The following is a 15,234-nucleotide window of genomic DNA, read 5'->3' on the forward strand; positions in this document are numbered from 1 at the left end:
GACCTGTTGGCTTTTCCTCTCACTTTCCCTCTCTCTGTGTCTGCCTCTCTCTGGTGAATTTAATAATAATACATAAAATTATATAAGTAATTCTTTAAAAAAAATCCATAATAATTCATTTTTTATTTATTATCAAATTTGACCAGAGAGAGACCTAGAGAGAGAAAGAGAGGGAGTGAGAAAGTAAGCTACCGGGTCTAGGACTCGACCCTCCGTCGGCCACGTGCGAGTTCAGCATCTTAACCACCATGCCACCTGACCCCAATAATTCTTAAAAACGATAATAACATGCATGACATGGGTTGAGAAAAGAGGATGAAACAGTTGGAGTCATCTCCCAGGGACTGAGAACAGGGTGCCTGCCAGGTGACGTCAGAGGTCAGGCGATCTCCGGGAGAGGGGCCGGGAGGTGGCAGAGCAGGGCAGAGCCAGGGAGCACTCACCATCTCCCAGAAGTACATGGCCATCTGGCCTCTGTTCAACAGCAGCGCCCAAAGGAACAGTTCACTCCAGGGGGGCTGCCCATGGTGAATGTCCTGCGACCCTTCCCAGGCGGCCTTCTCCGAGAGCAGAGAGTCCTACAGACACGGGAGGCTCGTGAGGACGGCGCGGCCCCACCCCACCACCTGCTTGGGCACAGCCCCCTCCTCTGGCCACGTCCCTCCCCGGTGGTCAGACCCTCCCCGAGTCCCCGGCCTGGCCTGGCCATTACCCTCTCCTTAGCCTCGCCTAGACTGGGGTCCCCGGCGCCCCCAGTCAGGTATCTGGGCGCACAAGTCTCCCCCAGCAGCATCTTCAGCATCTGCTCCACGTCACGGGGCCGGAACCTTAGGACACGCCGTTTCAGGGCCTGCGCCTTGGTGCCCGCCGCGTGGGACGCCTGGTACAGGAGGCTCTGGATGAGCGGGGGCGCCACGCCGTAGAGCTGGGCCACGCGCGCCGTGGTCAGGAAGTGGCCCACGCTCAGGCCGTGGGAGATGAGCAGGCGCACGAACTCGGGGCGGTCATTCAGCAGCGCGTCCATGAGCGAGGCCTCCAGGTGGAAGGACTGGCGGGGGCGCCAGGGAGAGGACGGGGCAGACAGAGGCCAGGTGAGCGCGAGCGTAAGGAGGGGCTGCAGGGCTACGAGGCTGGGTGGGTCGCTGGGAAGGGGCAACAAGATGGGGACAGGGAGGGCAGGCCCAGGTGTGCGGGGGAAGGAGGGCATCCCTTGTCAGACTCCCCAACCCCCCGGGCCCTGACCCCGTACCCGCCACTGGATGTCACCCCGGAAGAGTTCACTCTGGGCAATGTCCACGCGGTTCCAGGCCACGGCCAAACGCAGCTCGTCCAGGTAGGCCGAGGCCTCAGAGCTCCCGCAGGCTGGAAGGGCGAGAGGGAGAGGGACAAGTCAGGGGACCGGTGGGGACATCCGATGAGCTTCGCTCTGGTCACCTGATCCCTGACACCGGCTCTGTATCCGCGGACGCTGCTGGGCACTCAGGCCTAAGCTTCGGTGGGTGCTGGCAGGTCCGGCCGCAGCACGGCCCCTGACTTCCCGCCCTGGGAAGGGAGACACGTATTCATTTGAGGTTTTATGAATGGACCAGACGATAAGGATGGAGAGCGAAGCTGGCTCCAGTCCCGCCCAGAAGGAGCTCGTTCCTGAGGGAACTGCGAGACTTTAAAAGGTTGTGGGAAAATGGAATTGACATACGAGTTTATTTGGTGCCAAAGGAAAAAGAAAGAGAGAAATCTGTACAGTTTTTCATAGCACGTTTTCCATGAGTTTTGAAGACCCGGTCGTACATCCTGAACACACATAACACACTCCCAGTGCCCACGTGCTCTGAGGAGGGCCCAGGGGCAGCCATGTCACAGAGGTGTGGGGTGACCCGAGAGCCACCTAGAGACGGGGCTTTGGGAAGAGTACTAGAATTTGGAGATGTGTGAGGAAGGTGGGAAAGAACCTCTGAGCAAAGGCCTGGAGGTAGAAAAATACAGGATGGGGAGGGGGATGAGCAGGTGGCATGGTGGTTAAGGCTCTGGACTCCCACATGGACAACTGAGGTTCGAGTCCTGAACCTGGTGGTTTGCTTTCTCACTTTCCCTTTGTCTCGCTTCTGTCTCTTTCTGGTCAAATTAAAAAATAAATATCAGGGACCAGCAGGTGGCATGGTGGTTAAGGGTGCTGGACTACATGTTCGACTGCGGTTTGAGTCCCAGATCTGGCGGCTTGCTTTCTCACTTTCCCTCTCTCTCTCACTCTGTCCCTCTCTGGTCAAATTAAAATAAATAAATAAAATTAAATAAAATAATTCTAAATAAATCAATACATAATAACAAATAAAATTATTCACATGAATAATTCTTTAAAAAAAGAACACGGGATACGATTACAAACCTAAGTCACTCAGATGTCGGAGATTTGGGGCGTGCTGTGAGAGGGAAGGGGGGACAATAGATGTGGTTGGAAAAACAACATTAGAAGGCTCTAGGAGAGCCTGGAGGTCATCAGAGACAGGGAGGGCCGGCCCAGTCACACCGCAGTAAGCACTGAGCAGAGGAAGGCAGGGCCCCGTGGCCGGCCAGGGCCCACCCGGCCCATCCGGCCCACCCGGCCCGGCATGCTGGCACGTGCACGTGTGCCCAGGGTCCTGCTGAGGCGGAGAGTGGGAGGAAGAGGACTGCGGCGTGGCCAGGTCCAACTGCGAGGTGTTCTCCTCTCCCTTTCTCTGGTGTACACACACACACACACCCTCAGGCATTTGAAAAATATATATATATACCAAAAGGGAAAAATAGAGGCTCGTAATTTCTTTTTTAATATTTATTTACGATTGGCCATGTGGAAATCCAGCGCCCCCAACACCACGCCACCTGCCAGCCCCTAGTTATATATATTTTTAATTATTTATTTAATTTTATTTAGTCATTCATTTATTTTAATTTAACCAGAGAGAGAGAGAGAGAGGAAGTGAGAATGCAAACCGCCAGGTCCAGGACATGGTCGGCCATGTGGGGGAGTCCAGCACCCCAACCAGCATGCCACCTGCCGGCCTCACCCCCTAATTTTTTTTAATTGCCAGAAGACATATGAACTTGCCACAGGGAAACAGAGAGACAGAGACAGGGATGGGGGATCACCTCTCAATGGGGTGTGGTCAGCTACAATCCTTCCTCCATTTCTCCACCCTGTTGGGATTTGGGACACACACACGCTGGGATGTTTTCTGCCAGTCACGGGTTGGACTTCAGAACGCTGTGGGCCATGTGGGATCTGGCTCCCCTAGCCACTAGGCTTCAGGGCTCATTGTTTTTTAGAGAGAGATTTTTGCTATAGGGCATGTACACTCACCAGAGAGACAGAGAGTGAGAAATCAGCCCCCGGGGATAGCTTTGTCACAACCCCTTCTCCGTTCTCCTCTCAGGATTTTGGAAATGCATGCACATGTACCCAGCGTGAGTTTTAAGCTGCCGGGTCCAGGCCTCGAACTGAGGTCGCCTATGTGGGAGTCCAGCGATGTAACCACTACACCATCTCCTGGTCCCAAGGGCCAAATTTTTGATCCAGCTATTTAATGGCTCCAGATGTGAGGCATGGAAGTCCCAAAGGGCATTTGCGCCATGGGGTTCGTTTTCCCTTCTGCCGCCACTCGCTCCACATCTATCTCCGAGGCAAATGCATCTCATTTTGATCATTGCAGAATCATCGGAGTCTCACATAGTGGAGGTGCACACTGGGTCCTGGGTCCGGAGCCGGCAGCCCAGGGTTCCAAGCCCAGGTCTGCCCATGCCAGGCGAACGGCTTCAGGCATGACCCTGAACCACAGGGCCCTCCGCGGCCTCATCCATCAAGGTGAATAATGGACCCCCAGGTGGCATAGCGGTTCCGTTGCTGGACTCCCACATGGCTGGCCCTGGTTCCTAGTCCCAGACCCAGTGGCTGAAACTCCCGCCAGGGAGGAGAGTGGAGAAGGGACTGGACGCGGCCATCTCTCCTGTGGGAGGGAGGGTGGTTTCTCCCTCTCCCTCTCATTGTCTCTGTCTCTTCCAGCGAACACATGCACCCTAAGGCAAAAACCTACTGAAAAAAAAAAAAATAGCAAGAGTTTCATTATCAGTGAGAGTAACTCCAGGAAGAAGTTCTAAGCCATGAGAAAGCGGAAGCTGGCAGTGTAAACGCTAAGACTGACCAGAGGAGACAGGCGTAGCACGCACAGGGCTGCGTTTCTTCTTGCAACCCGGAGGTCAATTCAGAGTAGGATTTCCTAAGATTTTGTGCATCTCCCCTAGTCTTTCCATGGTTTCAAGAGAAGGAAAGAAAATGCTTCAGAAAGCCTTGCCACGTAGGCCCCACACAGCTGCGTCCAGGGGACATGCGCCCCTCCCCACTTCCTCCTCCTCCTTTCCTGAAGTTAATGTCTCTTAATGAGCAGCAGAGACAGCGCATGGGAGGCACAGCCCCCTGCTGCAGTCTGAGCATGCCCCCCAGTTCCCGTGCTCCCCTAACAGGATTACAAGGCTAAAGCTGGATCCTTTACAGTGTGGAGGTGGAGCCCTTGGGAGATTTGGATTAAGGACGTGAGGACAGGGCCTGTGATGGGGTTCTGGGTGGTTTATATGGAGGGGGAGGCGACCAGAGATGCTCTGCCCCCAGATATGGCCCCTGTGCTGACCTCCAAACCGTGAGCTGAATAAACCTCTACTTCCACAATCACCCAGTTTCGGGTAACTTTCTTCTTTCTTTTTTTCTTTTTCTTTTTCTTTTTTTTTTTTTTTGAGAAGTTTTTGCTATAGGGGCATTTGCACTCTCCAGAGAGACAGACACACAGAGAGAAGGAAAGTAGGAAATCACCCCCCTTCTCCTCCGTCTCCTCTCGGGATTTGGGGCGCGCATGCAGAGGCATCCGCCTGATTTCCTTTCCTTTCTTTTCTTTTTTTGAGAGATTTTTGCTGTAGGGTGCATGAGCTCGCCAGAGAGATAGAGACAGAAAGTGAGAAATCTCCCCCCCCCACCCCCAGGATGGCCATGCCGCAATCCTTTCTCTTCCATTCTCCTCTCAGGATTTTGGGCACACACCCACACATGCCCAGCGTGAGTCTCTTTAATTTTTTATAATTATTATTTTTTAAATGTATTATTTTATCTTTTAAAATTTGACTAGAGAGGAACAGAGAGTGATGGAAATGAAAAAACAAGCTGTCAGGTCTGGGTCTTGAACTGTGGTCGGCCACATGGGAGTCTAGCACCTTAACCACCTTGCCACTTGCTAGCCCCAAGGTAATTTTTTCCAATTAGCAACAAAAAGGACGAGAACAACTCCAACAAGCCCAGATCACGGACACACGTGTGGTGGGTCTCGGGACATGAACCTGGAGCTTTCCTGTTGGGTCAGCCGGAACAGCATGGCTCTGCATTTTACCCCCAGGCCTCCTCTGTCCCCTGCTCGCCCAGCCCCTCCCTGCTGAAACCCCATCCATGACTGCCTGGCCGAGGCCCATCCAGCCCTCTCCGGTTTCCCTGGCACGGTGCGGTCGCTTTCGCTTCTGCGGGCACTGTCCCCCAACCACGGCTCCCAGGCTGCCACGTTTTCTCAGTTAACTCCTATGGGGTGACTCAGACGTGTCTAGTGACCGTCATCTGATATGTAAGGGTGTGTCCCCACAGGGAATGGAGTCACATTAAGAACGCCTGTCTATCCCTGCCCCAGTGGGGACCGGGTCCTGCTCACGCCTTGCCTCTGAAGCTCACACACTCCTGAAAGAAATCATGTCCCATGGCAAGGAAGGGGCCACACTAGTATTCTCAGTCAGCGCTGGGGCGGCCAGTGGTGTAATGGCAAAGGGAGCTGGATCCCACATAACCCACTGCGAGGCTTAAGTCCTGGATCCGGCAGCTTAAAAAACACAGCTGGTGCCTATGCGCGCCTGCCCAAAATCCTAAAGGGAAGATGGAGGAGAGGGGATTGCAGCGTGGTCATCCCCCCAGCATGATTTCTCACTTTCCCTCTCTGTCTCTCTCCTGGGACACACATGCCCTATAGCAAGTTAAAAAAAAAAAAAGAAGAAGAAAAAAAGAAAGTCAGCTTTGTCTGAGTCCAAAGTCCAAAATTACTGTTCACTCTTTTTTATTTATTTATTTTTTAATTGCCAGAGGGCAAAGAGCTCACTGGAAAGAGACAGAAAGATAGAGTCAAAGGGAGGAGAAAGCAACTCCAACGGGGCATAGTCTCACCACAGTACCTCCTCCTCCGTTTCTCCATCCCGGTGGGATTTTGTTGTTGTTGTTGTTATTGGGCGCATGCGCTCATCAGGAAGTCAGAGAAAGAGAGACAGAAAGCGAGAAATCACCCCCCAGGGGGAATCTTAGGTACACACACACACGCGCCCAGCATGAGTTTAAGCCACCAGATCTGGGACTTGAACCACGGTTGACTACATGGGAGTCCATCGGCATAGCCATTACGCCAACTGCTGGTCCTCATCCTCTTGGAATTTTGAGTACATGCACATGTACCTGGCATGTTTTTCTCTCTCTTTTTTTTCTGGCAGTTTTTTCCCTCTCTTTTTTTTTTTTTTTTTTTTGAGAGGTTTCTGCTATAGGGCGCATGAGCTTGCCAAAAAGACAGAGAGAGACAGAGAGACAGAAAGTGAGAAATCACCCCCCAGGGCAGATGACCACGCCACAACCCCTTCTCCTCCACTCTCCTCTCGGGATCTTGGGCACGCACGCACACGCACCTGGCCTGAGTTTAAGCCACCGGGTCCTGGACTCGAACCATGGTCAACTACATGAGAGTCCAGCGACATAGCCATTACACTAACTGCTGGTCCCCCAGGACCAGGATTGGACCTGGGTCAGCAATGTGGATCTGGCTAGTAGGCCGCAGGTCCAGTTCCGTACTGCTCGTTCTTACAAGCCGCAAGCATGGAGGCTGCGACTGCAGTAGGGACCCGGGGCTGAGAATGCGTTATCTGTTGCCATACGCCCTTGGGGGGCTTTTATCCAAGTTGGCATTTCCCCCATGAAATTCTTCTGTTGTCAAAAAAATGATGTCACCTTTTTGGGGGACCCACATGCCCAGAGCCCTGGGAAACTTACTTTTTTTTAAGAGAGAGATTTTTTTGCTACAGGACACATGCGCTTGCCAGAGAGACAGAGAGAGTCAGAGAGACAAAAAGCGAGAAATCACCCACCTGGGTGATTTCTTAATGCCCACACTGCAATCCTTTCTCCTCCAATCTCCTCTCTGGATCATGGGCACGCCCGCACATATGCCCGACATGATTTTTAAACTGCCAGGTCCAGGACTTGAACTGGGGTCAACTACATGAGAGTTCAGCAACGTAACCGACTATGTCATCTGCCGGTCCTGGGACACCTTACTTTTATCTATGCCACTTCCCAGATTACTAAATCCAAATTCTACTCATTCTTCAAGGTCTCGTTTAATTTTTTTAGGTTCCTGATAGAACGCTTGTGCACACGAATCGTGCGAGAGAGAGAGCAGCACCTTCCACAGGCATGGTCGTGCCATGATTCTCTTCCTCCAGCCCTCCAGCCTGCCAGGATGCTGGGCATGCAAGCACCCGGCTGTTTTCAGGCCACCCTGACCAGTGGTTCCATCCATGCTCAGCATGTGGCTTCCAGCTCTGCAGCCTGGCACATACTGACTGCGCCATAGAGTGGGCCTTTAAGATTCCATTTAAATAGCACCTTCTAGAAGTTTCTCCCCTATTGACAGTGACTCTTCTCCATGACTTTGTCTTTTTCTTTTTTTGGAGAGGTTTTTGCTATAGGGCGCGTATGCTCAACAGAAAGACAGAGAGAGACAGAAAGCGAGAAATCACCCCCCAGGGGGATGGTCACATTGCAATCCCTTCTCCTCCATGCTCCTCTTGGGATTTTGGGCATGCACACACACGTGCCCAGCATGAATTTAAGCCACTGGGCCCAGGACTCAAACTGCAGTCGGCTACATGGGAGTCCAGTGACAGAGCCATTATGCTAACTGCTGGTCCCCATGGTTTTGTCTTAAATTTTACTTAAGGTTGTATCCAAATAACCCTCCTAATATCAGGGGTCCTTAAGAGTAGGAAATGAGTCTTCTGGAGTCTAGGATGTTTGCTGAATGAATAATGAACCTCCAGCTCTTCTGGGTGGCCATTAAGCTCCCTGCCTTGGTTTTCATCATTTAGTCCTCTAAGTTGCTATTTCTATTGAAATACCAGGAGTTTCTCGCTGGGAGACTGCTATGGTTTGAATGTGTCCCCCCAAAACCCATGTATTGGAATTTAGTTGTATTGTCAACTTGATGATGGGATTAAGAGATGGGGTTGGGCCAGCAGGTGGCATAGTGGTTAAGGCATTGGACTCCCATGTGGCTGACCATGGTTCAAGTCCTGGACCTGGCAGCTTGAAACTTGCATCAGGTGCATGTGTATGTGTACTCAAAATCCAAAGAGGAGAATGGAGGAGAAGGGTTTGTGGCATGGCCATTCTCCCCAGGGGGTGACTTCTTGCTTTCTGTCTATCTCTCCAGCAAGTACATGTACCTTATAGCAAAAATCTCTTAAAAGAGAGAGAGAGAGAAAGATGGGGCCTTCAGGAGGTGATTGGCATTAGATAAGATCATCAAGGTGGGGACCCCATGATTGAATCTCAGTGGATTTATAAGGAGAGCGAATGAGATAAACACCTGGACGCATGGACAAAGACACACACGCTCTTGCCACGTGAAGCCCTCTGCCACCTCTGGATTCTCTAGGGAGTCCCTGCCAGCAAGAAGACCCTCAACAGATGCAGCCCTTGACCTTGAACCACCAAACTATGAGCTGAATAGACCCTATTCCTTTATAAATTACCCAGTCTGTGGTGTTCACTTAGTAAACAACAGAGAATTGATTAAAACAGACAATGCTTTGTTTCATATCTAACCAACATGCTTAACACGACTGGATGTATGTAGGAAAGGAAGAATGGCTACGTGAAAGGATAGATGGAAGAGTAGCCACATGGATGGATGAAAGAGGGATGGATGGATGGACAGAAGGTGGGTACATGAAAGATGGAAGAAGATGGGTGAATGAAAAGAAGGGTAGATGGATGGATGGAAGGTGGATGGAGGGAGGAAAGGTGGATGGATGGATGGATGGATGGATGGAGGGAAGGTGGATGGATAGATGGATGGAAGGTGGATGGATGGAGGGAAGGTAGATGGATAGATGAGTGATGGATGGATGGTAGATGGATAGAAGGTAGATGAATAGATGATAGATGGATGGAAGGTGGATGGATAGATGGATGGAAGGTGGATGGATAGATGAGTGATGGATGGAAGATGGATGGTGGATGGATGGAAGGTGAATGGATGGATGGAAGGTGGATGGATAGATGAGTGATGGATGGATAGATGGATGGTGGATGGATAGAAGGTGGATGGATGGATGGATAGATAGATAGACGTACAGTGGATGGATAGAAGGTGGATGGATGGATAGCTAGACGTACAGTGGATGGATAGAAGGTGGATGGATGGATGGATGGATGGATGGGAGGTGGGTGGATAGATGAGTGATGGATGGAAGATGGATGGTGGATGGATAGAAGGTGGATGGATGGATGGATAGATGGAAGGTGTATAGATGGAAGGTGGATGGATGGATGGATGGATGGATGGATGGGTGATGGATGGAGGGAAGGTGGATGGATAGATGGAAGGTGTATAGATGGAAGGAGGATGGATGGATGGATGGGAGGTGGGTGGATAGATTGATGAGTGGATGTATAGATGGAAGGAGGATGGATGGATGGATGGGAGGTGGGTGGATAGATTGATGAGTGGATGTATAGATGGAAGGAGGATGGATGGATGGATGGATGGATGGATGGAAGGTGGATGGATGGATGGATGGGTGATGGATGATGGATGAGTGGATGGAGAGAAGATGGAGAGATGAAGAATCAGGGATGGAATTATCAAGGACGTGTGCATGGATAGGTGAAAGGACGGGTGGATGGGCTGATGAGTGGACGAAAGAGTGAGGGGCGAATGAGCGATGGACGGAGGACAAGGTGGGGAGCCTCCTGTGCATACTGATGAGTGGGAGGACGGAACAGTGGATGAGTGGCTCTAACAGGCATCTGGGGAACCCCCCCAGCAGTACCACGCCAAGCCCCAAGAAGCACTGCCAGGGAGATAAAGGGGGCCTAAGTCGATGACCAGAGAAGATGATGAAGTGCTCAGGCTAGGAGAGGTGGTCCAAGCAGACCTGAGAAGGGGAGGATTTGGGGGTTCAAGTCTTACCCTTCACAAGAGCCTTCAAAACGATAGTCTCAAATTCCTCCGCGCCATCCTCGGATGAGTAGACCGTCAGCAGCTCCTTCTGGGTCATAACCCTCTCCACCTGCAGACACCACACTCTGCCTCCTCAGCCCAGTCGCCCTGGGCCCTGTCCAGCTACAGGCGAGGGGCGTCAGGACAGGGAGGGGCAGGGCGCTCACTGCCCCGGAGTCCGGGCCCCCAGCCCTGCCCGTTAGGCCCGGGCATCCAGACCCTGTACCTTCAACATCTTCTCATCACCACCGATCAGGAGGAGGAGGACGGGGATGTCGATTCCAGTCCCTAAGGAGCGAAGACAGCAGAGGGCCTTTGCTGGGATGGGAGAGAGCACAGTCCCCAGGACACAGTCCCCAGGGGTCCCTGGGCAGACGCGGCCTCTTCCTGATCCTGTTCTGAAGCTGATGGGAACCTTCGGTGCTTCGTGCACTTTGGGAGGAGGATGAGGGCCTGGACTCCTGGGTTCCTGGATCAGGCAGGGGCTTCTCTCTCTCTCTCTCTCTTTTTTAAGTCTGTTTACTGGGAGCCAGCAGATGACACGGCGGTTAAGGCACTGGATTTCCACATGGCTGACCACAGTTTGGGTTTGAGTCCGACCCAGAGGCTTGAAGAACATGCTGGGCGCATGTGCATAGATGCCCAAAATCCTGAGAGGAGAATGGAGGGGAGGGGACTGTGGCAGGCCACGCCCCCCATCTCTCTCTAGTGAGCACATGCGTCCTATGACAAAAACCTAAAAAAAAAAGTTACACTTAAAAAATATCTTTCTTTCTTCCATGATAAAGAGAGAAAAACAGGTTCCCATGATGGGGTCTCTGTGCTGCAGCCTTCGCCTTTACCTGCTGCCTCAGTGAGCCAGGATCACGGGTGCAGGCACACCCATCCCATGCAGGTGCACCTCAGCTCTCGAACCCGGGGCCTTCCACACCAGCCCTGGGATCACAGAGCATGAGCTCTGCCTGCACAGCTGCCCGCAGCGGGTGTTCCTGCCCAAGTCCATCCAGGGGCCGAAGGGCATGCGTGAAGGGCATGAGCGTTCGAATGGAATGTACCAACTCTATCCCCACTAAAGTAAGAGACTGACCCACGTCACGTGCCACTCAGCCTGCAGTGTGTGCTATGTACTAACGCAAGAGATGAGGTCACTGGAAAGAAGGCTGGTTTTTTTTTTACTTTTTTTTTTTTTTTGAGAAGTTTTTGCTATAGGGCACGCGCGGTCGCCAGAAAGACAGAGAGAGACAGAGAGACAGAAAGCGAGAAATCACCCCCCGGGGGGATGGCCACGCTGCAATCCCTTCTCCTCCATTCTCCTCTTGGGATCTTGGGCACACACGCACACGTGCCCGGCGTGAGTTTAAGCCACCGGGTCCGGGATGCGAACCGTGGTCGACTACATGGGAGTCCAGCAACATAACCATTACGCTAATTGCTGGTCCCGAGATGTTATTTTTTTAAAGAACTATTTTACTTTAACTTTATTTATTTATTTATTTTATTTTGACCAGAGAGGGACAGAAAGAAAGAGAAAGCGAGAAAGCGAGTCTCCAAGTCTGGGACTAGCAGTCGACCGTGTGGGAGTCCAGAGGCCCTCAATCACCACACCTCCTGCCAGCCCGTAGAGAGAGATTTTTGCTATAGGGGTACATGTGCTCACTGGAGAGACAGAGACAGAAAGTGAGAAATTACTCCTCCCCCAGGGGGGACGGCCATGCCACAATCCTCCTCCATTCTGTTTTTGGGATTTGGGGCATGCACGCACACGCACCCAGCGTGAGTTTTAAACCACCAGGTCCAGGATTTGAACCACAGCAGACTACATGGGGAGGGGGAGCCCAACGATGTAACCATTACGCCATCTGCTGGCCCCTTGACTGGTAAATTTCCAGTGCCAGAAAGCACATGCTTACTGGCACTAGCAGTTGGCGTAATGGCTGTGTCACTGGACTCCCACGTAGTCAACCGTGGTTCGAGTCTCGGACTTGGTGGCTTAAACTCACACCAGGCGCGTGTGCGTGTATGCCCACTATCCCGAGAGGAAAATGGAGGAGAAAGGATTGCACTGTGGCCATCCCCCCCGTGGGGTGATTTCTCGCTTTCTTCTCTCTGTCTCTCTCTGTCTTTCTGGCGAGCACACGCGCCCTATAACAAAAACCTCTCCAAAAAAATTTTTTTTTTAACCTAAGGATGGTCATGAGAACAGTATAATGAGTGTACAGACGGCATTAAAGGAATAAGAGAAGTGTAGGGAGCGAATGCGGCCACTTTGAGCAAACAGGTGACTTTTAGACACATGTAGAAATGTAGCTTTCCGGGAAGGTATTTGCAGGGCAATGAACGCATTACCATTTGAATACGTTGGCTGTCCGTGTTTGACACTGCAGAGCTGATTAAGGAAGTCGCATGTGTTCATCAGAATCTGCCCAAGATTAGGAAAAACACCTAGAACGACCTGGTTCCTGGCGGCTTCCCACCTTCACTGATTAACATCTGAAAACTACTTACTTTACATTCCACCTCTCCTGCCCCCATTTCCTTCCCTTTAAAACAATAAACCTGGGCACAATTCCGGCTGTGGCTGCTTTATCAGAAAAGTCCGGAATTCCGATCCCCACTTTTCTATTCTTCTGTGTCCTTGTGTGTTTATTTAATGTGTATTTTCTTTCCTTTTTCTTTTTTTCTTTTTTTGGAGAGGTTTTTGCTATAGGGTGCATGCGCTCACCAGAAAGACAGAGAGAGAGACATAGAGACAGAAAGCGAGAAATCACCCCCCAGGGGGGATGGCCATGCCGCAATCCCTTCTCCTCCATTCTCCTCTGGAATCTTGGGCACGCACGCATACGCGCCCCGCGTGAGTTTAAGCCTCTGGGTCTGGAACGCGAACCACGGTCGACTACGTGGGAGTCTAGTGACATAGTCATTGTGCTAACTGCCAGACCCAATATACAAAATAAGAACACATGTCTCTCTGTCTCTCTCTATCTCTTCTCTCTGTCTCTCTGGTGAGCACACATGCCCTGTAGCAGGAAAAAAAAGAAGTCTTCAGAGTTATGGTGACATGTATTTTATAAAATAATGGAGTTTACCCTAATTACTTAACTAAATCTATAGAGATTTTTCCATTCAATAAATTACCTGAAAATATTCTATTAATAAAAAGGATAATTTAAAATTTAAAAACTCTGGGAGCAATTGTTGCAGAAAAATATAGACAACAAAAAATAGTAAGAGTGTGTTTGAGGCTAAAGGAAAATTATACCAAGATGGAGACTTGGATCAACAGGAAAAACAATCCGGGATGCAAAGGGAATTCCTTCGTGGTAACAGAACCAGCCGATACCCTGATTGTGGCCCTTTAAGGGGTCTTCAAAAAATTGATGGAAAATGCATATTGTGCCTTCTGGCCCAACGCCCAGTGAAAAGCCAGCACGCATGTGCATCTGGGGCGGGCCTGGCACTGCCCTTTAGCCTGAAAGCCTCTTCCCTAAACCTCTCCTTGCGGACCGGCACCCAGCCAAAAGCCAGGTCGGATGGTCTCTGTCTCCGGTCTCTGTCTCGCTCTCTTCCTCTCCCTGTCTCTCGAAATTTTTCATATATATATGTTTTTTAAAATCTGTAGGGACTGTCTCCTGTCTCGGACTTCTCCTTTCTCTTGCTGATTTCAGAATCCACGTGAATCTGAGGTGGGCCTAGCCCCGCCCTTTCATTTTTTGACATTTTTTCGCCTTGTACTTAATATTTCCATGCTTCACCCCTGGCACTGTGTCCCTCTCTCTAATTTTTCCCTTTGTCTTAATTTTTTTTTTTCCTGGAACCAGCAGTTAGTGTAATGGCTATGTCGCTGGACTACCACGTAGTCACATGGTTTGAGTCCCGGACCCGGTGGCTTAAATTCACGCCGGGCGCGTGTGCGTGCGTGCCCGAGATCCTGAGAGGAGAATGGAGAAGAAGGGATTGCGGCGTGTCCATCCCCCCTGGGGGGTGAATTCTTCCTTTCCGTCTCTCTGTCTCTCTGGCGTCTCTCTGTCTCTCTGGCGAGCTCACATGCCCTATAGCAAAAACCTCTCCAAAAAAAAAAAAAAGAAATACAAAGGACCCCACATAGAATCAACCCAAGATCTTCCCCAAGGCACATTGTAGCCAGATTGAGGAAAACCACAGAGACAAGATACTAAAACTGGCAAGAGAGAAACGTCAAGCTACTGTCAAAGGACATCCCATGAGGCTAAATCGGGCCTCTCATCAGAAACAGGGCGAGCGAGGAAGAAATGGGAAAATATATTCAAAGTGTTAAGTGAAAAACAATTTCAACCAAAACTACTGTACCCAGCAAGATTATCCTTCATATGGGAAAACAAGATAAAAACATTCTCAGATAAACAAAACCGGAACAAGAATTAACCAACCACAGACCACCTCTTCGAGAAGTTCTGAAGGGAGCAGTACACCAGGAAAATGAAAGTCAGACAAATGAGAGAACAAAAATGACCAAGAAAAAGGCCAACTTAATGGCAGGGACAAGTTCTGAAATAGAAATAACAACGTTGAATGTTAACAGAAAGGTCAGACCACATAGCACTGCAAATTCAACCAGAGAGAACACGAGACTGAACTGGTGAAACAGAATTCTACGACTTTTCTAAAACATTGCCGATCTTCTATGCTGTGTCTTCCAGATGTAAGGATTTTTGTTTTATTTTGACTTGTTGATAGGTTCAGCAATTTGTGAAAAGAAAAGAATTTTTAAAAATGAAAAATAAACTTTTCTCCCTCCCTGACCCCTCTGCAATTGGAAAATATTTATGAGCATTCCTATTTTGTGGCAAAATGGTTATTTACATGAGTTCAGTAATACAATAGTATCTGTTACCTTGCATCAGAAATTGAATTCTTATGGGGCTTTGTGCAAATAACA

The 15,234-nt window shown here is 50.3% G+C and overlaps 1 protein-coding gene across 1 annotated transcript in view; it reads right to left on the bottom strand.

Annotated features, from left to right (window-relative positions):
- Window positions 1-15,234, bottom strand: part of TRPM4 (transient receptor potential cation channel subfamily M member 4) — a 59,856-nt gene that overhangs the window by 30,596 nt on the left and 14,026 nt on the right. Inside the window, 4 exon segments of the mRNA XM_027776470.1 lie at window positions 444-578; window positions 713-1,048; window positions 1,250-1,362; window positions 10,290-10,607. Of these exon segments, the coding sequence (XP_027632271.1) occupies window positions 444-578; window positions 713-1,048; window positions 1,250-1,362; window positions 10,290-10,607 (902 nt within the window).

The sequence above is a fragment of the Tupaia chinensis genome, unplaced genomic scaffold, assembly GCF_000334495.1.
Source record: "Tupaia chinensis unplaced genomic scaffold, TupChi_1.0 Scaffold000673_1, whole genome shotgun sequence".
NCBI classification, from domain to species: Eukaryota; Metazoa; Chordata; class Mammalia; order Scandentia; family Tupaiidae; genus Tupaia; species Tupaia belangeri.